At 47.4% G+C, this 22837-nt stretch overlaps 1 protein-coding gene across 2 annotated transcripts in view; it reads right to left on the reverse strand.

Moving 5' to 3' along the window:
• COL4A2 (collagen type IV alpha 2 chain) overlaps nt 1-22837 on the reverse strand; it is a 181920-nt gene that overhangs the window by 27120 nt on the left and 131963 nt on the right. For both annotated transcript variants that reach the window (XM_084879934.1, XM_084879935.1), the window contains 13 exons: nt 19276-19329; nt 18369-18435; nt 17150-17260; nt 16501-16650; nt 11304-11396; nt 9864-10027; nt 6154-6226; nt 5952-6058; nt 5227-5428; nt 4787-4846; nt 3423-3479; nt 3002-3109; nt 295-516 (listed from right to left, as the gene is read on the reverse strand). In XM_084879934.1, coding sequence (XP_084736060.1) covers nt 295-516; nt 3002-3109; nt 3423-3479; nt 4787-4846; nt 5227-5428; nt 5952-6058; nt 6154-6226; nt 9864-10027; nt 11304-11396; nt 16501-16650; nt 17150-17260; nt 18369-18435; nt 19276-19329 — 1468 coding nt within the window. The remainder of the gene's footprint in view (nt 1-294; nt 517-3001; nt 3110-3422; nt 3480-4786; nt 4847-5226; nt 5429-5951; nt 6059-6153; nt 6227-9863; nt 10028-11303; nt 11397-16500; nt 16651-17149; nt 17261-18368; nt 18436-19275; nt 19330-22837) is intronic.

The following is a 22837-nucleotide window of genomic DNA, read 5'->3' on the forward strand; positions in this document are numbered from 1 at the left end:
CATGGGGCCACCTGCCTGTGGCTCCTTCCACAGGAGGCGAACCCAGGATGAGGATTCTTGTCCTAAACACATTCTGGAGCAGCGGTTGCCAACTGGTGGTCGTGAGGTCCGAAAGGTTGGCGACCGCTGTTCTAGAGGAACGCTGGAACTCCGTGGGGAAAAGAAAAAGCAAGACTCCTGCCGTGTGGTGCTGTCGCCTCTCACCAAATCCCCGAGGAGGGATTTCGGAGCCGCCCCTGCGAGCCACAGGCAGCGGGGTCAGGCCCCTGCTCCCCTCCTGCCGCGGCCACTTACCCCTGAATCCGGGCGGACCCATGTCTCCAGGAAGGCCTTTCAGTCCAGGGTGTCCGGGCAGTCCAGCATCCCCCCGGAGCCCAGGCTGGGCTCCCAGGACTTCGCCAGGGATGCCTCTGTCCCCTGGGGGCCCGACTGGTCCAGGGAGGCCGCTGGGGCCTGGCAGTCCATCCGGGCCAGGGAGGCCCATCTGTCCTTTGGATCCTCGGGGCCCCACGAACCCTAAAAGGAAACATAGGTAGTCCCTGTAACCGCAGTCAGCACTGCGATGTCCTAGGAGAGGGATCAGAAAGAGGAGAAGTTTCTGGGTTGCCTCCCTCACAGAAGTGGACAGGCCAGGCCACGAATAAATGGTTCAATGACCCAAAGTGGCTGCGTTAAAACACGTCAGGGTGAGGCATTATGTTCTTTCAGCTCTCAGTGGAGCTCGGTATTTTAAGTCAATTTCCATTGGACAACTGTTAAAAAGGGAACAACGACAGAAAAACCAGCTGCCTTCAGCTAAACAAGATCTGATCTGAGAGCTGGAGGATTGCGGCTGGGCCCTCAGCTTGTTGCCCAGGCCCTGTCACTCACTTGGGAGCCCACGGTGCTCATGGGCCCTCCTGCCTCCCCCTGCCGCTGGGCCCAGCCCTACAGGGCAGCTACAATGGACAAGGCCTTCAGAACCAAGGCCTCCCTTGGACGTAAATCATCAGGATTCACGGTGTCTGTATTGTGCAAATAACCTCAAAACAGTGTTTGTGGGACCTTCAGGATTGAGTGGGCAAGTGAGGGACAGAGTGGTGTTGATGGAAAACCCCTCAGAGCCCAAACTCTGCCCCTGTGACTCTCTCCCTGGTCATCAGTCAATTTGGAAACGTGTTGAAGGGGAATCGATAGCCCTTTGGCACTGTGACTGTCAACTGCCCATATTTGGATGGAGGGAGTGACTGTCATGTGTCTTTCCCGGAGCTGTTGGGTCAAATGGTCTCACCACGACTTCCCCTGTCAGCGTCCTCACCCCTGATGCGGCCTCAGGTTGAACTGCGGGAACAGTCATGTGTCTGCTCAGAAGGAAAGCTTTCTGAGGTCATGCCTGCCTCGGTGCTGGTGTGCAGAGTGTGGGAAAGAAGGCACTGGCTGCCGCCTTTGTGTGGTGTACGTGACAGAAGGACGGTGTGCACGGGGCCCCGGGCCTTTCCTAGGGCGTGAAGCTTGCCCTGGGAGCAGGGAGGTGGGTGGAACGGTAGGGCTGTGTTTGGGAGACAGAACAAAGGATCTAGGACCAACGAGCTAGACTCTATTTCAGAATTTTAACGACGTGATTTACCCATAAAAGAGATATGGCTTTCACATGGTCTCACCCATTTGTGGAATGTAATGAACAACATAAACAGATGAATGAAAATAGATCCAGAGACATAAAAGCATGGAACAGACCGTCCAACTTCAGAGGGAAGGCAGGGGAGTGGTGGTGGTGGTGGTGGGGAGGGGGTAAGAGCACCCAAGGCCTTATATACAAGCACATAAGCATAACCAATGGACACAGACAGTAGGTAGGTGAGGGCATGTGCTGGGGGGTGGGAGAGGCTGGGAAGAGGTCAATGGGGGAAAGGAGACTGATGTAATACTTTAAACAATAAAGAATTTAAAAACAACAACAGAACTATACATGGGAAGTGTGTACTACTTAAATTTGTGGGTGTGAGTGCGTATGCAGCTCTTATCTCTGGATTAGACTCTTTGTGTTTTGCAGTCTTTGAGGCTGAGCATTTTATTTTCTTCCGCAGGTGGTGACAGAAGCATAGTATGTCCCATCACCAGGAAGAGGGACATACATTTTATAAACTGAACAGATCAGTTCCTCCTTTACCCCTTCCCGCTGCTCTACCCAACGTCCCTGTCCACATAAGGGTTTCTATTTCACCATAGAACAGGCTTTCTCCTCATGCTGTCCGCTTCCCAAGCCCCCGATAACGGGCACATCCCGCTCATTCTTCACGCCAGGAGAGCGCTATGTGGTTCACGCCCACTTGTCTGGGTATGAATTGTGACTACTAGGTACCCTTCATATTCAACGCAAGAAGGTCTTCATGAATTATTTCCCTTCTTTCAAAAACAAACGACACAGTCTGATCCTCGGGTGCAGTGGCAGAAAAACTTTGTTTCTCTCCAAGGCAGCGTTTGCACCAGTGCCTTGACGGAAGACCAGGGAGTGTGCCTCCCAATTTTGCAAAAACACAGCTGAGATGCACAGTATGAAAGGCAACAGGATAACAGTTTGCAACAATCTTTAAGGCTGGGACACTGAACCCAGGAAGAATATCGATCAGGGACCAAAGCAAAGCTCTACATTGGGGATGAAACCACTTGTATCAGGGGCCGAGGCAAAATTCACTTAATCTTTGCTGAAAATATTTACTAAGGACCTGAGCCTAAGGACACACAGACCCACTGCTGGGTGTGATAGTCCATGCATGCGGAACCTTTCCCAGTTTCTGGAACCAGTCTGAAATGAGTTTCTGCAAAACTCTAGTACATTAGTGACAAAAAAAAAAAAATATTCAAGAATGTTAATCTTCTACGGACAAAGACAAAAGTTGTCATCAAGTATGTGTCCACCCAGTTTCTAAATGTTGCAAGACAGCAGAGCGGGGTACCCCGATCATACGCTCACTGTCAAGTCCTAACCGAAGATCGGAGAGGGAGGCCCACCCTGACTTACCTGGGGGTCCTGGGAACCCTTCCCGACCTGGATCTCCTGGGGGACCCTTGAGTCCTTGCGGTCCATCTTCTCCTGAGAATCCTGGTAACCCTCTGAGGCCTTTGAAACCTAAACAACCCCAAAAAAAATCACAACACATATCAGAGCCACTCTTTATGTGCCCACCTTTGCCACAGCCGAAGCTGAGTCCTGAGCAGCAGGAGTCTTCTCCTTTCGACTGGGGTTCGACTAGGTGTCAATCACCACACAATTTCTGCCCTGATGCCTCCTTTAGTAGCTACCTGTCTGTGGTGAGTGCCAAGATGGCAGAGCACGGTGACATCCAGGGCAGAGAGGAATGGAGGGGGCAGAGGAAAGGTGTCCAAAATGACGATGTGAATGGGAAGCTGGAAGTGACCTCTGGCTTCCCAGAGCGTGTTACCTGGGGGTCCTGGGGGTCCCGGCTGGCCTGGCAATCCCTTGGGTCCTCCGACACAGCCTGGGAAGGAAGAGAAGAGAGATGAGCAGATGCAATCTTCAACGCGAATCTCACAGCCTTGGGACGGTGGCGAGGTCAAGAACACCAGCCATGGAAACTGGCTACCGTTTTATGATCAGAGAAAGTCAATGAGCTGATTAATTTTGATCTAACGTAAATAAAAGTATAATTTTATCGTGTAATGAAATGAGCATCAGAATATTATAATATTAACATAAAATGCAAATAAGGCAAGTCCAGTCAAATAACAGCTGGCGCTGAGCTGGCAGCCGTCCACCCCTCATTCAGGGCAGCAACTCGGCACGGCTGAGCTCATCTAGTTCTGCCCTCGAGTCCACACGAATGCCTTCTTTGTCTGGAAATGTCCACCAGTGGATGAAGACCGTTTGAGATTTCAAAAGGAATTCTTTGATTTCTCCTTTGTGACTTTGAATACCTTCAGAATCGGCCACAGCAATAACGTGGAGCCACACGACATGAAACCTGAGTGGCAACCGCTTCTGGGTGGCGTGGGAAGGCCGGGATGCCGGGCAGGGGTATTTTGTTGTGCGGCCTCTGCCAGAGAGAGCCCCCTGCAGTGCAGCAATTCTGCGAGATGTCCTTCATCTGCGTGCCTGGGATTTGGCCGGGCTCCTATCTTGAGAGAGGCTTTGGCTTCTTCTGACCCACCAGGGACCCAGGGGTGCCGCCTGGCCAGCCCAGGTCATAAAAAGAAAGGAACCCACTGTCTTTGGAGGGCCTGGCCTTGCAGAGCCTCACACCCAGGGGCCTTCCCGGGTCAGTGTCACTGGCTAGGTGTCTGGAAGCTCTGGGTATTGCCGTTCCGGCTCCGCACCTTTGCTCTCAGTGTCAGATCCATTCCCACACCTAATCCTCAACCTCAGCCTCATGCAGGGGACCCACCCATCCTGATACTACTTCTCTAAGCCTGACCTTTATGGATGCTTTGCCTCTCCAAGGCCAGTTCAACCTCTGGATTCTCCCTCTCTCCTCTCCCACCACAGAGCCGTGGCTCGGGGTTGTCTCCATATCCTCTCCAGAGAGCTGAATATATGCATACATTTTAGGTGTAAAACTGTATCTGTTGCATTCTTTCCAACATCGCAAACTGATGCTTTATATTGGTGGGGAGACTCGGTAACACTGCGTGCCATTATACTTGCCTTTTCTTTGATTCTAAGCAGAATTGGGTGGGGTGCCAGCTCCGTGCTCACGGCAGGAGCTCACAGCAGTGGTTGACGAGTCACATGTCTTATAAACGAAAGGTTTTAAAGAGTTCTAAAACCGCCCGATCTCCATGACAGTACCTGGCTGGATGACCTTCTGTCCGTCCTCTCCGATGGGCCTTTTCACACCTGAATCACAGTCTGGGAGGAAGACACGAGGACAGAGTCAGGCAAATGGGGGACAACAGAAAGTGACTAACTTATCTCTGAATGTGCGTTGGTGGTGGTGGTGGTGGTGGGAAGGCTGGGGATGGGCAGGGACTGCCAAGGCCCATGACTTTAGCTCTGGAGGGAGACGCCCTGTAATCCAGCTGAGAAGAGGAGGCTGTGGGTGGGTGTGAGAAGCCTGTAGTTGGGTATCTTTTGTGTGAGCTGAGAACCGACGACACAATACAGCACTCTGACCTGACCCACTGGGGAGCTTACACATTGCCAGAAAGAACAGCAGATACATGCTGAAGCACTAAACACACTAAACAGTGTCTTGTAACTTTGAATGATGACAGAAAGGATCCTTATACCTATTTGTCCCGGGAGGCCTGGGGGGCCGGGCGGTCCGGGGAAGCCTGGTGGTCCAGGTAATCCGGCATCTCCGGGGAAGCCACGCTCGCCTTTGGGGCCTGGCAGGCCCAGTCCTGGGGGACCCCTTTCTCCTGGAAGGCCCTTGGTTCCGGGGGTTCCTGGGTAGCCTGCGTCCCCAGGGGGGCCTTTGATGCCATCACCCTGTGAGAATATTCAGTACGTATATTAAAAGATACGTAAACCTCAAAGAGACCATGTTCCCAGTTCCCTTTCCCCATTCCCCTGAGTTCCAGGCTATGGACTTTTTTAGAGAGCGTGGGAGAGTGAGGAGAGAGGGAGGGAGAGAGAGACCCCGACATGAGAGAAACACACTGACTGGTAGCCTCCCAACATGCCCCAAATGGGGTGGATAACCTGCAACCCAGGTAAGTGCCTTTGACTGGAATTGAACCCACGACCCTTTGGTTCACAGGCCAATGCTCTAACTACTGAGCCACGCTGGCCAGGTTCTCTCTGGCTTTTAAATGCTCACTATAGGCTTCCTACCTAACTCACTGTGTCTTAAAACATATAATTTCTGCTCGTTAAAATATAATGGGCTGCATTGTGGGATGGGGGAGGGGGGAGACTTAGGGTAGCACCAGCACCATTCATTTCTGAGGTGTTTAAGAACATGGCTGATGAGGATGGGGGCTGAGCCAGTCCCACACTCGGGGGTACTCACGGGAGGGCCTGGAAGGCCGGGGAATCCATCGAGCCCGTCACGCCCCTGGGTGCCGTCCTCACCTTTCAGACCAGGCATGCCTGGGACACCTGGCTGTCCCTTCTCGCCTGGGGAAGAATGTGCAGTGTGACTCGACTCATACATACAGTGCTGCCACAGAGGAGTCAACGGGGCAAGAACTGCTTGGCCACAGAGCACTGACCTTTGGTGGTAATTGTTCTAGAATCTCCCTTTATTCCTTTGGGTCCAGGAAGTCCAATTTCACCAGGGATTCCCTGTGGGAACAAACATAACGTTTCTTCCTCCTTCATACTGATTATGCGAGTCTGTGAAGATGATGATTTCCGGTTCCTACAACCGGAGGGCCATGACCTGCTGTCCAGCCCTGTGTTTTCCAAAGGAACTCTCTGCCGTGTTGGAGGCGCTCTCTTCCGGGCTGTCCAGTACAGTGGCCTCCAATTGCAAAGGGATAGTGAACATTTGGAAGTGGCTCATGGGACTGAAGAACTGAATTTTAATTTTAAATAATTATAATGAATGCAAGAAGCCAAGTGGCTGGACTGTGGAGATCGGGACCTTGTTACTCAAACTTTGGTCCAGGGGTTAGCAGCTGAGCCTCTCCTGGGAGCTTGTAAGAAATGCAGAACCTCAAGCCTTACCTGGGGCAATGGAACAAGAATTTGTATTCAGCTGAGTCCCAGGATTCATATACTTACGAGCTATTGAGCAGCAATGACCTAAAACATAAGGTGGCTCACTCTTCGTGACAATTATTTAGAATCTGAGCAGATCATCAGCCTCCATGTAGAAAGGATGGAAATGTGTGATCATTCATATTGAGATCAATAAAGAATACCAGGAAGTAAGGTTTGGAAGAAAACCCACTTTAAAGACAAGTTTATTGCAGGATCACTCACATTTTGTTGGAGTTTTCCAATGAGCAGCTTAATGGTGCAGAATGCATTTTAATATATGTGATGGCGTAGTTTTTACTTGCAAGGTTATGGGAGCTTTTAGTGTTGGTTTAATTAAGTGTGACTATGAGTTCCTTTCTCCTAAAATTAGTCCACAGATACTTGGTTTATTGATTTAGTTCTTCGCAGAAAAGGATGATGAGTACCTCTGTGTCCAGACAGTGTCTCACACACACACACACAGACGCTGCTTAATAAGCAGGTGTTGCATGGTCTCCCTTATATGGGGAATCTAATGAACAAAATAAACTGACGAACAAAACAGGTCCAGAGACAGGGAAAAATGGAACAGACTGGCAAATATCAGAGGAAGTGGGGGAAGGGAGAAGAGAGTAAGTAAATAATTTACACTGAGTGGCCAGATTATTATGATCTCTGAACACATAATAATCTGGCCACTCAGTGTGTGTGTGTATATATACTAGAGGCCTGGTGCATAAATTCTTGCATGGGTGGAGTCTGGCCAGCCTGGTCAGGGGGAGGGGGACATGGGCAGTTGGCTGGCCTGCCTGCTAGTTGAGGGGACAATTTGCATATTAGCTTTTTATTATGTAGTATATACACTAGTGGCCAGATTATTATGCGTTCATAGATAATAATCTGGCCACTCAGCGTATATACATATACCCATAATCCATGGACACAGACAAGAGTGTGGTGAAGGCCTAGGGAGGGGGGTGGGAACAGGTGGAGCAGGGATCAATAGGGGAAAATGGGATACATCTGTAATACTTTCAACAATAAAGATAAATAAAAAAAAAATAGGTGTTAGGCATATTAATGATGGATGCATTCATTTATTGACTGATTATTCCCACACTTCCATCACTCTGACAGACTCCATCAGTGCAAATATTTAAAAACAAAAAAACAATTTAGTCCTTCCTGCTGCTGTGGGGTTGGCTGACATATAAACACAGAATTACATACAAGACCACAAACACACCAGAGATGTTTGAACATACATGCTGTGGGTGTGTACGTGATACACTTGGGAAAAGCCTGTGCTTTGGGAAGATTTCAGACTTTTCAGGGGCACAAAAGGGAATCCATAGGACTTCCAGAAAATATTCAATCATTTTACAAAGAATAGGAGATTCTACCAGTTTTGCCATTAAGTTTGCAATTCTTACTACATACCCTTTAAAAGGAATAGACAGCCATGATTACTTTGAAAGGATAAAACGTACCATCTACTAATTTTAGTTGGAAATGGCTACTTGTTTCCTGAGAAATCTGGGGTCTGGAGCAGAGCGGTGCTTTGGGTCTCATCTTCGCCTGTTACAACCTTCCGCACCAGAATCTCGGAGGGGCTGCCGCTGTCCTGCACCATGTTGTGGGGTCTGACCACTCTAAACCTTTCTCGGCTTTCTTTCTTTCTTTCTTTCTTTCTTTCTTTCTTTCTTTCTTTCTTTCTTTCTTTCTTTCCTTCTTTCTTTCTTTCTTTCTTTCTTTCTTTCTTTCTTTCTTTCTTTCTTCCTTCCTTCCTTCCTTCCTTCCTTCCTTCCTTCCTTCCTTCCTTCCTTCCTTCCTTCCTTTCTTTCTTTCTTTTATTTTATATTTTTATTGATTTCAGAGAGGAAGGGAGAGGGAGAGAGAGAGAAGCAAACATCAATGATGATAGAGAATCACTGATTGGCTGCCTCCTGGAAATCCCACACCAGGGATTGAGCCTGAAATCTGGGCAGGTGTCCTGACTGGTAATCGAACTGTGACCTCCTGGTTCATAGGTCAATGCTCAACCACTGAGTTATGCCAACTGGGCTTCAGTTATCTTTTTAAACAACAACAACAACAATAATAATAATAATAATAATAATAATAATAATAAAATGCATAATTCCTTTGCCTTCATCTGAAATTTGCTTTGAAATGGTTAGTTAAAATCTGTCATGGAATAAAGGTCTACTCCAGATGATCTTTTCATAAGGTGTGAAATAAAGGCCACCTAGCTGATGTTCACAGGCAGTCTGTGGGAGGGAGTTTCATACATTCATACAAAGTAAACCTTCCATGATTCATGTGGAGATCTGGGTTTTCTTGGGTTCAGAGAGTGTTCATAAAATACTAAACAAGTTCTGTACTAAATCTGAAGAGGTGAATGCTCCCAAAGTAAGATGCTTTACATTCAAAATTCCAGAAGTTATTTTTTTTTTGAGGGGGTGGGGTGGGTATAATTCTTATACCATAAAATTCACCATGTTACAGCATACAATCCAGTGATTTTTAGTATTTTTACAAGGTTGTGCAACCATCATTATCTAATTGCAGGACATTTCATCACCCCCGAAAGAATCCCTGTGCCCATTAACCAGTCGGCCCCCTTTCGATCCTCCACCCCCTAGTACTTCTTGTTCCCAGATTTGCTTGTTCTGAACACTTCATATAAATAGAAGAATAACATCTGGTGTTTTTTGTGTGCCTATTTTATTTCATTAAGCATCTCACTTTCAAGTTTCGTCCACACGGTAACATGTGTCAGCACGTCATTCCTTTTGATGGCTGAGTAAAATCCCATTGTATGGGGATAGTACGTTTTGTTTATCTATTCATCAGTGGATGGGCATTGGGTTGTTGCCACTTTGGGCTCTTATTATTGATACTGCTATGAATATTTGCACTCGCGTTTTTACATGGACGCGTGTTTTCAGTCTCTCGGGTCTACACCTAGGAATGGCCTCTCTGGGTCAGAGGGCAATTCTGTGACTGACTTTTTGAAGAACTGTCACACTGTGTTCCACACTGGCTGCACTGTTTCATATCTCTACGAAGCAAAAGTCTTAAAGTTCCCCTCGGAGTACGTAACCTCTTTGGGTGAAGTGTTGGGTGCCTGAGTGTTGTTTTCCAAAGCTGTGTTAATTCAATAGAGAAAAGCTAGGAGAATAGGGAGAGGCGTCAAGGATGTCTTGTCAGCTCTGTGATGGAATCTGACTCTCACCTTGAACCCTGGGAACCCAGGGGTGCCGTGATGGCCAGGGTCTCCTTGAAACCCTTTCTTCCCCGGCTCCCCGCCGAGGCCTGGTAAGCCCTTCTGTCCGGGCAGCCCTGGGAGAGCCGGGACGAACTGATCGCCTGCGCATACTTTACAGTCCCCGAAGTCACCTGCAATGTGAGGGAGAGGGAGGGACTTGTTATCCACCCACAAGCACAGGTTAAACAGTCTTCTGGCTCTGCAGGGACAGGAGCGTACGTTGGGTGGGGGGATGGGCTGGGGGTGGAGGGAGGAGAGGAGGCAACTCCACATTCCACCGCCATCATCTACTCTGGTCTTCACACCCCCACACGCAGAATTCTACTGCAGTGTTTCTTGGAAATGCTTAAACAATGGGACCATTGACAGAGGTGTGTGCGGAGTACCCGCTTCCATGGAGGGGCTTCAGGAAGTCACCATGGAGGTCTCAGGGGTGAGGAGAGGAGCCAGGGTTCCGGGGTCTGGGTGAATGAAAGCCGTGGCAAGGACCGTGGCTTAGAGGCCCAGGTCAGGTGGGGAGAGAAAACACATGCCATCTCTCTTCCTCTGTCTCGCAGTGGCCAGACTCGAGGAGCCTGTGCTGGTGGCAGGGCCAGCTTCCCAGGAGCCAGGGGGCTCGTGGGGAAAGGATGACCAACGATGGCTCAGTGGGGGCCGGGCTGCACAGCTCATGTGTAGATGTCTGATCCTGCAGTTGGGCTGTCCATCGTGGGCCACACAGCCACACAGACCCACAAAGGTCAGATGTGGTTAAAGCCTGAACATGCTACCCACGCCCAGGAATGGGAGAGCTAAGCAGGCTTCACCAGGGTACCTGACAGACTCACAGCGAAGGGGCCACCTAGCAATCCTTCCATGGAAAGGGCAGGAAGCTAGGGGCTGTGTCCCCGAGGTGTGGCACTTCTACCACCAAGTGGGAGTGGGACACCGGCAGGCCATGCTACTCCTCTGAACCTCAACCTCCTTGCCAGGAACTAAACCCTAACCCAAGGGGTCAGCTGCAGGAACAAACTAGAAGATTCATTTGCAAGCATTCTGCAGCGGGCAGGTGCCTTACAAATCCGTGTTACATTGCCTTGAGCTGGGCCCTCGGATATGAGGCCAGCCGGAGAAATCACTGCTCATCTTTTTTTGCCCAGTGCTGGGCTCTGCGCTCCTTGGAAATTCAGTGAGGAGGTTGGCAGACGAAGAACAGATAAGGGTGAGCAAATGAGTGCTGGGTGGCTGCGCACAAAACTTAACGCACATCACCCACCTTGATTTTAGTGACGTTTCCATGGAAGACAGAGGGGCCAGTGTAGAATTAAAGGACTGTGTCCATTTTAGAACAAAGGAAAAAAGTGAAGTGGACTCAGCAGGGCCAAGTCTTCCCCCCACCCCTTCTCCATTGTACCTGACACCCCTTACCTTTCCATCCTTTCGGTCCACGAGCCCCAGGAAAACCGGGGGACCCAGGAGCGCCCTCCTTTCCTGGTCTTCCTTTAAGGCCAGTGAGGAAACCTAAAGAGGAAACCCACAGGACAGCACATTAGCACAGCCCAGGGGGTCCCACATGTCACCGAACCCAGTGCTGGAAGGTTTGCAGCTAAATCTCCTAACAGGGTGCAAATGTCCCGCGCGCTTCAATTCCACTCCAGAACTCCTCGTCAGAGAGAAAGGGAGACTGTTTGGTGGTCGTTGCTTTCGGGGATGGAAAGAAATGTCAAGAGCCTGTGAATTTAGCATTTCTATTAAAGTCTAAAGATAAAAACTTTTCCCTTTGAGAAACGTTGAGTCAAAAACAAAATTTTGATTTTTCAACCATGTTATTTTGCTAACAACTTGGATTCTAAGATTATCAACAGACATCTGGTCTCCCAAAGACAAAATGACAAAGTAAAAGTAGATGTCAAAATTAAGTTGGTTCCTTATTCTTCCCTCTCCCCGGGAATGGGTACACACACCAACATACTTCTTCCCATACATAACACCACATACACATGCACACCTGGAGTTTGCATAATGAATGTAGATAACTTGTGACCCATCTGGATTCAGTGTGGCCACCCCCACTCTCCCAAGTCTCAGCCTTTTTACTAGGATCAGGATACTTTCCAAGTCCTGCCACTGTCTGCAGGGCTCCAATGATTCCAAGCCAGGATCTGGGCAAAGGTGTAAGAGATATACTCTACAAGACAACAGAACTCTCCAAGTCGCATTTGAGAGGAGCGCCATCTTTGGTGGGACTGGGGTTGCACATGTGCAGGAAACCACTCCTGGGCATGGAATCTGAGTCTCCCTGACATTCTTATTTTCCTCACTGTTAAACCCTATCATGCTCAGACCTCCCAAGATCCAATAAAACTCCTTCCCTGGAAAGGGCAGGGAGTTTAAATGCATTAAAATGCATGCGGCCATACCCACCTCCTGGTATCTGAGAGGAGAGAATGAGGCCACCAAGGAGATAGGAAGGAGAGGAAAACACCAATTTTAAAAACGTTTGCTCTCTATTTGGGAAAATGATATCAAAATCTCAATGTCAGAACGCGCCTAGGTAACTAAATCTTTATGGAAAGGTGGCAGTGACTATTGTCCTATGTAGTTTGACCTCACTACACATTTAATAGAATCTCTCTTATGCATCCATCTATCCATTTATTCATTAAACATTTGCAGCACCAACGCTGTGCCTGGCAGTGTGCTAGGAGCTGTGTATACAGCTGGAAACAGAACCAACAGAACCACATGGAGCTTACTGGTTAGATGTGGAGGCACACATCAGACACACCACAGTCAATCATGGCCAGTGCTGTGAGAAGGGGACTGGGAGAAAGTATCAGGGAGAGAGGGCATCAGGACAGTCATTTTTGAGAACTTGAAATTCAATTTAAGACCTAAAGAATAAAAGCCAGCCAGCCAAGAGGGGGCAGGAAGGAAGTTCCCAAGAGAGGATCAGCTTATCAAAATGTACTCGAGGTAGGAAGGGTGCTGAGTGAGGAGCAGAATTGCAGAAAGGGAGGTGAGGAAGATCATGCCAGCCTAGTGGTCTAAGGAGACGGGTTTGGATTTTTATCTCAAGGGCAACAGGAGGTCATGAAAGGGTTTTCAGTGAAGTTATCCAATCTACCTTACAGGTAAAAAAGACACACTGGCTGGATGGCCAATTACTAGGAAAGAATGGAAGCTGGTGCTGAGTGGGTGGGCTAGTTCAGCAGACTAAGCATGAGAAACTGTGGTGGTTTTGGTCAGGACAAAAGTAGTGAAATGATGGACTGACTTAAGATTCACAAGGCAGAATCTCTAGGACTTGGCGATAGATTCCTGTGGATGGGGGAGACACCAAAGTGACTCCCAGGGCTTTGGCCCGAGTTCCTGGGTCTGTAGAGATGGGTGAGCCCAGGAGTGGGGCAGGTGGGTGGAGGAGCTGGGAAGCAGGAGAGCCAGAGTTTGGTTTTGGACACACAGAGTTGGAGATGTCTGTGTAGTTACAGTGGTAACTACATGGCGAGTTAGCAGTTTGTATTTGGAGCTCAGAACACAGACCTGGACTACAGAAAGACTGCTGGCATAGAACTTGTACTTAAATTCATCTGAATGGACGAGTTCCCTTAGATAGAGAGTACAGAGAGAAAAGGGGGTCCAAGAATGAACTTCAAGTAAGTCCATCATCTAGTGGGGGACATAGAAGAGTCAGAAACTGATCCTAAAAAAAAGAAAGAAAAAAAAAAGGTCATTGAGATAATGTGAGGCATCATGGGAGGTCGGAAGAGAGCATGTAAGGGAGGGGGTGTCGGCTGTATCCTGTGCTCAAGAGGCTGCTGATGGAGCAGAATGGCACCTCCAGGAGGTGGCTCCATGGGGCCTTGGTGACTGGGTCAAGAGCAGTCCAGTCCAGTGGCTGAGACTGTGGCTTTATTTTATGTCTACAGGTTCTTCCAATATGTTATGAGAAGTACAGTACCACAGGTAGCTGTTTAATCCTAGATACGTCAGGGAGATCAGCATTTTAAATGTGAGACAGAGGTTGTGTGTGTTCCTTAGAGTGTTTGTAAATCTAGTAAAAGGCAAGTGTGGCTATGTGACACCAGCTTTCCTTCTTTCTATTTCTTTTTTAGGTCTAATAAATTAATAATTTCAAATAAGTTGTACAGAGTAGCAGTATGCCTCTCAGATGTTGTCAAGATGCTTTCCCTGAACAAATCAGGCAGTATTTCGACTTACTCTAGAACAGACACAATGGAACTGCTCCACACTTGATTAAGTTAATTGAGCTGGAACTAGGAGTAAGCAAAATATTTAGCTCAGGAAAAAAAACCTGACTTCACGGTTTGATTTTGCTGGAACTGCAAATTCTGATTTCTATCAGCAACAACAACAACAACACACACACACAAAACAGGATGAAATGCAATTAATAAGAAAAAAAAATCCAACAATTCATTCCAGGGGAACAAACTCTAAGGAATCATGGTCATTGATATTAAATTCTTATAATACACGATAATGTTTTAAAAAAGGCCATTATGGGTGGCTACATTTTGTATAAGAGGTTGCTAAAAAAAAAAAAAAAAAGAGTTGATTGGAAATTGTGTGTCGTATGGTAAGATAAATATTCAAAGAGAACTTAAGTTGTAAGTTTTTAAATTTTTTAGTTGATAAATTCTATCAAATACCATTCTACCTATTTTGTAAATTCTCTCTTCACTCTACACTGTAAATCAGAAATAAGTTAATGTGTTTATAGTCTACAATGTAAATCAGAAATAAGTTAATGTGTTTACAGTCTACAATGTAAATCAGAAATAAGTTAATGTGTTTACAGTCTACAATGTAAATCAGAAATAAGTTAATGTGTTTACAGGTGACTTATGTTAGTAATTCATAAATTTACTAAGCAAGATTTATAAAGCAAGATGGTATGTGTTTGTATCTTTATAAAAACGGAATTTAGTCACAGGAATGTCAAGGTTGGCCTTTAATCAAAGTCCTTTAAAGAGGTATGTATGTATGTATGTATGTATGTTTGTATTTCCTTTACTTTTCCCAAAGTACTTTAAAAATATTTTTATTGATTTCAGAGAGCAAGGGAGAGCGAGAGAGAAATAGAAATATCAATGATGAGAATTATGGCTGCCTCCTGCATGCCCCCTACTGGGGATCAAGCCTGCAACTGGGGCATGTTCCCTGACCAGGAATCAAACAGTGACCTCCTGGTTCACAGGTCAAGCCACACTGGCTGGGTTATGCTTTTATTTTTAACACAGCATGTACTGTTGCCAGAAAAGGAAAACTCAACCGATACCATTTACTCAGGAAATATAACACTCATAGCAATGTAGCCATTATAAAAAGTGTCACAGTAATAAGTATTACTTTCAGGATAAAATAAATAAAATAAAGATATCACTGCTCAAACTATTTGGCAATTTTCAGGGAAATACTTGAGCCTAAAAATGTTTAAATGAATGTGAGAATATGGTTTCTCCAGTGAGAGGAAAATTGGAAGCATAGAGCCATATTGTCTTAAAAATTTAGTGTGGAATTCGAAAGAGTCAGAGAAGTGATTGCTGAACTTTTAGTGGAAGAAGTATGCCCAGGCATGCTCCTAAGGCTTCACCCCGAGTTTTCCTTCTTGAGAAGGTCTTCCCAAAGCAGTTAAAGGTTTGGTCTCTGAATTGGCCTTTACTTGGCATCAAATACCACCTGTTAGCAACTGTGATGCTCTTCCTCTCTGCAGAGAGGAGGCCATACCAGGGGTGATGTCAGAGGATTTAAAGTTAAATATTTTTGAAGAGAGGAAGCTGCTCAATTGTGATCCATGTAACACAGAAAATTATTGTAACCTCTGGTTTTCTTCTAATGCCTTAACTATCTAATCTTTTGAGGAGATCACATGTTCCCATGAAGAGATTCTACAATGTTCAGAGCACAACTCTTAAACTCAGAGGCTGACACGAGTAACCATGTTTGATGGCACGCTCCCCTGCTTCCTGAGAACATTCTCAACTAAAAGACCCATCACAGGAAACACTATTCTGTGCTGTGAATTGATGATGCCCCCTAGGTAGCCCATGGGGACAGACTCTCATGCTTGTCTACTTTCTTAATTTTTCACAGCCTTTCATCTTGGCCTTGGCTAGTGGCTGCCACTTCTTATTATAGGTGGTGCAGCCATCCCTTCTTGTCATCAACTATTGCCCCTGTTCAGTTGTAGCTTTGGCTCTGCATGGGCTGGGAAGGCATGATCACGTCTGCTTAAAATTGTTGGTGAAACAGTGGAGAGAGGCTGCAGGTCAAGGTGTGAGGCCTCCACACTGGAAGAAGATGTCTAGAACTTATCACCCGACAGCTTTCAGCTCTCATCTGCTTCCAGGGTGCACCTCTCCCATGCTTCACTGAAGGACAGACAACCCTGACTACGCAATATCCAAGGCACTGCTGCTCTTCAACAGGCTTGCAAGGTTTTGCTCCTTTTCCATCATTGGCAGAGCACTTGCTACACCCCAATGAACGGCCTACTGGCTTACGCATTATTGAGCAGAAAGCCCAAGTGAATCTATGGCTAGGGCCCGACTTCTTTGTCTGGACACTGGAATGTACACCTCCCATGAGTCTGTCCACTTACCGTCTGGTCCAGGCGGTCCGGCAGGCCCTGGGAGTCCTTGGGGCCCTGGCTTTCCGGGAGCTCCTGGTGGGCCGGGGTATAGCGCAGGGATGCCCGGTTCTCCTGGGAAGCCTTTGGGTCCCATTTCGCCAGGGAAGCCTCTGGTCCTATCTGAAAATCCAACACCATCGCCAGCGGTGTGAAACTTGGGATATTGAAACTTGGCCTTCCCACCCACAGGAGCCCACCAGCAGGACTAGTCAATTCACAGTCCATTGAGCAACATGACGGGCAATGCCAGGGGTATATTTCCTCACCATTTCCAACTTCCTTTAAAAAAGCCCCTCTTCCTGCCCCGAAACAATGGCCAGAGAGTTGTTATAAACACTTGGCAACAGCATTTGTTGACTGATCATGCTCTGCCCAGGCAACGGATAGAATCATGCCAGTTACTCATCAGCGGCCAAGGTCTAACCTAGCGGGAGAGCTTCTATCACGGGGCCGGTTGTTCTGTGAAGACATCCAGACGTGGCTGGGAGGCCCTTCTCGGCTGCTAAAGCCGCTCAGTGAAAACGAGGGCAGCACCGGCCAGGGAGGGGCAGCGGTTTCTGTGAGGACGCGAGGGGACTTACTTTGGGTTGTAGTTTAGATACGGGTGGAGCCACATTACCTTCATCTATGATGGACGTGCCAGGGCGGCCGGGTAGGCCGGGGTCTCCCGGTGGACCCCGAGCTCCTGAGTCTCCATAGTCCCCTGGATATCCTGGGTCACCTCTGCCACCTGAAACCGAGACAGGCCTCATGATAAGAGCAGGATGGTTGTCTAGGACCCCGACCGATGGTCACTGTTTCACTGAACACATGTTTACCAATACCCTGCACATGTGTGAAGTGCGGTGGGGTCCAAATGTTTAATATGTGGTGGCCCTGTTCTCAAGGAGCCCATTCCCAGTCAACAGGGGTGAGGCAGGACCCCTATACATGTCCTAACACAACAGAGAGACACTAAGGCCAGTAAGATACAGAGAGGTTTCAAAGGAGGGGAGACTGTTTTTTGGGGAAATCTGATACTGAGGGACCAAGAAGAATAAAGACAATAGAAGTAGATTTTGGGGCTATTGCTGTGTGTGCACTAGGCTTCGCGTTAAGTACTTTACAAACATTTGATTCCCATAAAACCATGTGGCATAGGTAGTATCATAGTCCCACTTTTACAGAGAGGTGAAGCAGGCATTCAGGTTCCCGGGAGCAGGTAACCTGGAAGTTGAGTTTTGGACAGGGGTGGAGTTTGAGGAGGCAGGAGAGGGAGAGGGCAGAGGATGGGAAGGGAAGGGCATCCAGAGATCAGCCCAAACTGACAGCAGAGCAGCGGGTGCTCAGCAGGACTGGGGTGTCCGGGTGCAGATGGGCAGAGGTGGTGGAAAATCAGGCTGGACAAAGAGCTGAGAATAAAGGGGGAAATGATAGCATTAGGACTCCTCCCATGCACTAGGCATCGTGCCAGCGGGCAAGGAGGCAGGGCGCTGCCTCTCTCTGAGTCCCTCTTCCCCAGAGCCTCAGCTCCTGCCAGGGTCGGCTTCTCATAACTATTTGCTGGATGAGTTACACATGAATGCTTAAACAAGCCTCATCCGAAAATAAACACAAAGTGGCATCACTCTGTTCTTCGGCGTGTTGGATAAAGACAGGCGAAAATAGCTAATAAACTGACACGTGGGTCACATCTAAGCGGGACGGCGAGTCCCTGACCCCTGGGCACATGTGATAGGGGCGAGCCAGATGGGTCTTGCTTTGTTTTACACGGACACATCTTTCTTGAAAGTCCATGGCTGTGTGTTCATAACGTAAGAGAATGTATTATTCTCATGCAAGAGAAACTGCATACAAACCTTTAGCTAGAGCAGGATGGGGGGAGTAGGCAGGGGGGCCGGGGGGGCCTGGGTCACCCGGTTCTCCCTGGAGAAAAAAAAAACAGAAGAGGAAAACAAGAATGTGAGACCGGCGGCCTTTTGGAGTTTTGGACACTGCCTGGTTCCAAAGGACAGAGCTGCAGTGGACCTCGAGCTTAGCGTTCTTTCTTAGTAACAGAACCACAGGCTCTGCCTGGGGTGCCCTGTCCATTATGCTGAGGCAGCAAGCCCAGCATCACAGACACACCAAGGGACAACTAAGTGTGCAGCTGCCAACGTCACTTTGAAATCCTCGTCAAACACTGGAGCCAGTCAGGGGGCTGCTTTCTGGAGGGTAGGCTGTTCCGTTGTTGACAATGGTATCTGAGTCACCCTGTAGGGTGAGCTGTGGGGGTAAGGGGGGTTGAGGCAGTAAGGGATGCAACAATTCCCTGATACAATGCCCTCTGCACTGTAAGAGCTAAGGGCCTGAGAGGGCTCCCTACCTGGCTAGGTTCCCCATCAGCTGGTGCAGATGCAGCCCACCTGGTCCTCATCCTACTGGGTTTCATGAATTATCCAAACACGTCAGTCACATCCTGTCTCGGGGACCAGGGATGTCCCACCCTCTGTTACTATAAAACTCCTCCCCCAGCCCTGCTGGGTGGGGTCCTGCAGGACATGTAGCATCCTAAGGCTGAGATAATGTGACTAATAAATGCTGTGTGCCCGGTTATCTATTCTTATGTGGGTCAGAGCAGTGGTCGCCAACCTTTCGGACCTCACCGACCACCACTGGTCCATGGACCACTGGTTGGTTAGGGAATACCCACTTGGCCAACATGATGAATAAAAGGTGGTCAGAACACCATCCAAAGAAAACCATCCAAATGAAAACCACACTCACCTTGGGTCCCTGGAATCCTCCAGAGCCTGGATAGCCATCTGGTCCTCTGCTTCCCTGCAGGAGAGAGACTCGGTGCTTATTTTTATCTCTGTAATTTACAAAACTGACCAAAATACCATTATTATGTCTAATGATAAGAAAAACAATTCATTAGGGTCACCTCCTACCCGGCCTCCGTTCAAATTTTCCTGATTTTGGCCTCAGAAACGTCTTTGTTCTCAAAAAGTTGCTCTGTTTGTGCATCAGGATCCAAAGTCCAAACATGACATTTGGCTGACACGTCTCAATTTTCTTATAATAGTTTCTTCTTCCTTTCTACTTTTTTTCCCAGTAACATTTTGTTGTTGTTGTTGTTGCTACTGAAGAAACTGGGTCATTAGGGCTGCCAATCCCCAGCTTGGGGGACCTGCAGCACATGACCCTGTGGCGTTGTGTAACATGATCCTCTCCCTGTGACTTTCTCTAAATTAGCGGCTGGATCTACTGATAGAAGCTTCCTTAGGCTCAGGTCCACATTTGGAGCAAGAACTGTTTTTGGAGGGTATGGATACTTCCCAGGGCTTCAGTATAAAAGGCACAGATGCCGAGTTTAAGTGATTTTATAATTGATCAATGGGGTCAGGTGTGAACAATCTGATCCATCTATTCAAACCTCCCTCTCAGACAGGCTTTGTAAATTTCAGTTAACAGGAAACAGGAGCATAAAGCAGTCCCATTTAGTTTCACGTAAACAAAACAAAACAAAACAAAACGCAACAAAACAAAACTCTAGGGCTAACTGTTGCTTTCTAATCCCCTCAAATATATTTCAACAAAAGTTACATCATATCTGGGTAGATATGTAGTTTAAAAAAAATAATCTAGAAATTTATTCCGCCTTGCTAAAGAATATGTACAGTGAGTACCCACTCTCCCTATATTCAGAATGCCAGGGCGCCAATGGTATAAAAAATGGACATTATCTGATTATTTTACCAGATATTTTGAAATTGAGGAGCATGTGTGCCAAAGATCACGTTGTCTAGAATGAAAAGAGGTGGGCTTACTTCTTCCGTGTTTTTATGGGGAAGTGGGGTGTGTGTGTGTGTTAAAATTTAGACTGACTTTCACACTAGATGGAGACCAAGATTCAAAGTGAAGGCCCATTTTTCTGATATTAAAAATGATCTCCTATTTAGAGGCCATCTCATGAGATAGGCTAGGAATCACTGAAGACCTTGCCAAGGACTGGGGAGTTGACAACGAGGCATTTAGTCTGAGTGTGTCCAAGGCTGACATAACAATCCAGTTCAAACAACATTGCTGGACTTGGCCAAACCTACACACCATTCCATGCCACCCACGCACTGCTCAGCCATGCTGAGACACCATCAGCAAGCAATAACGAGCATCACCAGAACTAATTAAAGTTCTATCAATCTCTGGTAGGATGAGGGAGGGGTAGCTGATTGCTCCTCTAGAACAAGCAAAATCTTTCCCAGAATCTTCTCTTTTTTGGCTTTTCCTATTTCAATGCATTGTTAATGCTGGTGTTCACAGTTGCTCCTTGGAGTTGATTCCATTTTACATCCTAACACCAAAGTCTGTGAGCATGACTGAGATGTAAGTTGGGTAGCCATGGCAACTTGGCAATAAGAGAACAACTGGCAGACAGGGAGGTGCAGGGTGGCACTAAAACGCAGGGTGACCCATTCATGTGTGTATCTCCTGGGCATTTCTTATCTTCATCGCTGAAGAAACAATTTCTCTACAGCGGCTGAGACGCCCCACTTAATTGGAAGCATCTGCATCTCCCCCAGTTGTTGCAAGTGCAGGAAGCAAGCTGGAAACTGTGAGCCTTGGATCCTAACATCTGGACCACAGCACTCACTGGTAGGTGCCCCAGGTGGTCCATGCCTGGTGAACATCTTGCCCGTCATTAAGTTTTGTGTTCTAGGGGGTGGCTATGTTGAACTGCGTTTTAAAAACACTATAACTTTTTAGTGTTGGGTGTAGAAAAACAAATCGTATGATGATTTCACTAGCATATGGCAGGCACTCAAAGGATTAACAGCAACACTTAGGTAGGTGGGGTGGGTTGAAATGGATTACTTTTAAATGCTAACGTTCGCCTTAGTCCCCTGTCTCTTTATAGCACTTGCTTACTGTAATCCTAAAACTAGAATTTGGCCTTTGGCCTTTAGTTGGGGTATGGCATGGACAGCAGCTGGTTGTAAGCATGTGACCTTTGGAGGATACTCCTATCCATCACTAATGCCATGAGAAAGTGGGTGTAATTAGGGCAAACCCTGGTGTCATCCCTAGCCCGAGTTTAGGGTAAAAGCAGAGGAATAGGAAAAATAAAGTCAACTGAGGTTGCAGGAAAGAATCAAATTTGGGGCTCGTTGCGAGTGGTCAAAACCAGAACTCGGGGTGGAGACGTCTGAGTTTAGAGCTGGGGAGGTCAGAAGTCAAATCTGGGGGTGGGGAGTGGGGAAGGGGCAATCCCCCTCGGTAGTCCCAGGGGATTGACTAGACCCACTGCTACCAGGATCCCTATGCTTCTTCAATTCTGCAATGGAGTCGTGAGCATAATCAGGGCAGCCATGATATGGAGGCTGAATCGATTTCTTAAGACAGTCTGTTTCTGTGTGGAAATACTAGCCCATGGGCACCAAGATGTGTGGGCCATCATGTCGACTGCATGATTGTTGAAAACAGCAAGCAGCTGGAAACCATCGCACAGGCTCGTTAAGCAAACGTGGCGGAACCTCTCACTGCAATTCTGCGCAGCTCGTTAGGAGAACCATGTACTGGTAGATGTGAACGTGCTCATGCGGAATAATCTCCAGGGCACGTTGGGTGAAAAAAACAAGTGGCAGGATGACACGGCCCACGTGACTCTGTCATTAAACTATATGCATGTAAAAATACATGTCCTTGTCTGAAACCCACAGAGTTATTACCTCAGGGAGAGCGCTGTGGGCCTGTGAAAGAAAGACGGTCTGCTACATATTCCATGGCCAAATTAGGGAAGGTAATAGATAATTAATTTTAAAAATCTATTTTTATGCGTACTCTCTCCTATGACCCAGAGTTCAGACAATTCTAAGCCTGATCCAGATTCACAATGCATTTCTCACATGTTTTCTTCCAAAAAAAAAAAAAAAAAAAAAAAAAGTGCCAAACATCTGTCCTCAGAACACACGGTAAAAATAACTAACTGGGTCATCATTAAAGATAAACAAAGTGTCCACATGTGTGAGATCAACATGTGAAAAAGGTAGGTGAACCCTTGGTCACCATGCTGACAACCTTCCTGATACCATCCACAGTGACACCGGCGGGGGTGACACGGAAGGTACAGGAGCCGTGGCTGCAGGCACTGGGTGAGGGGAGCCTGGAGACAGAACCACAGGAAGGAACCAAAGGGCTGCTTTGCAAAAGAGGAGGAAAAGGTAAACAATCTGACTCGAGCATTCTGAGTGATCTGGGATGATGCTATGGTAAATGCAGGTAAAATGTTAAATACTTTTTTTCTGGGCCAATTCCCGCCCCCAGGAATTCCACAGTCTTCATATTT

This window comes from Pipistrellus hanaki (assembly GCF_964339955.1).
Source record: "Pipistrellus hanaki genome assembly, chromosome: 3".
NCBI lineage: Eukaryota > Metazoa > Chordata > Mammalia > Chiroptera > Vespertilionidae > Pipistrellus > Pipistrellus hanaki.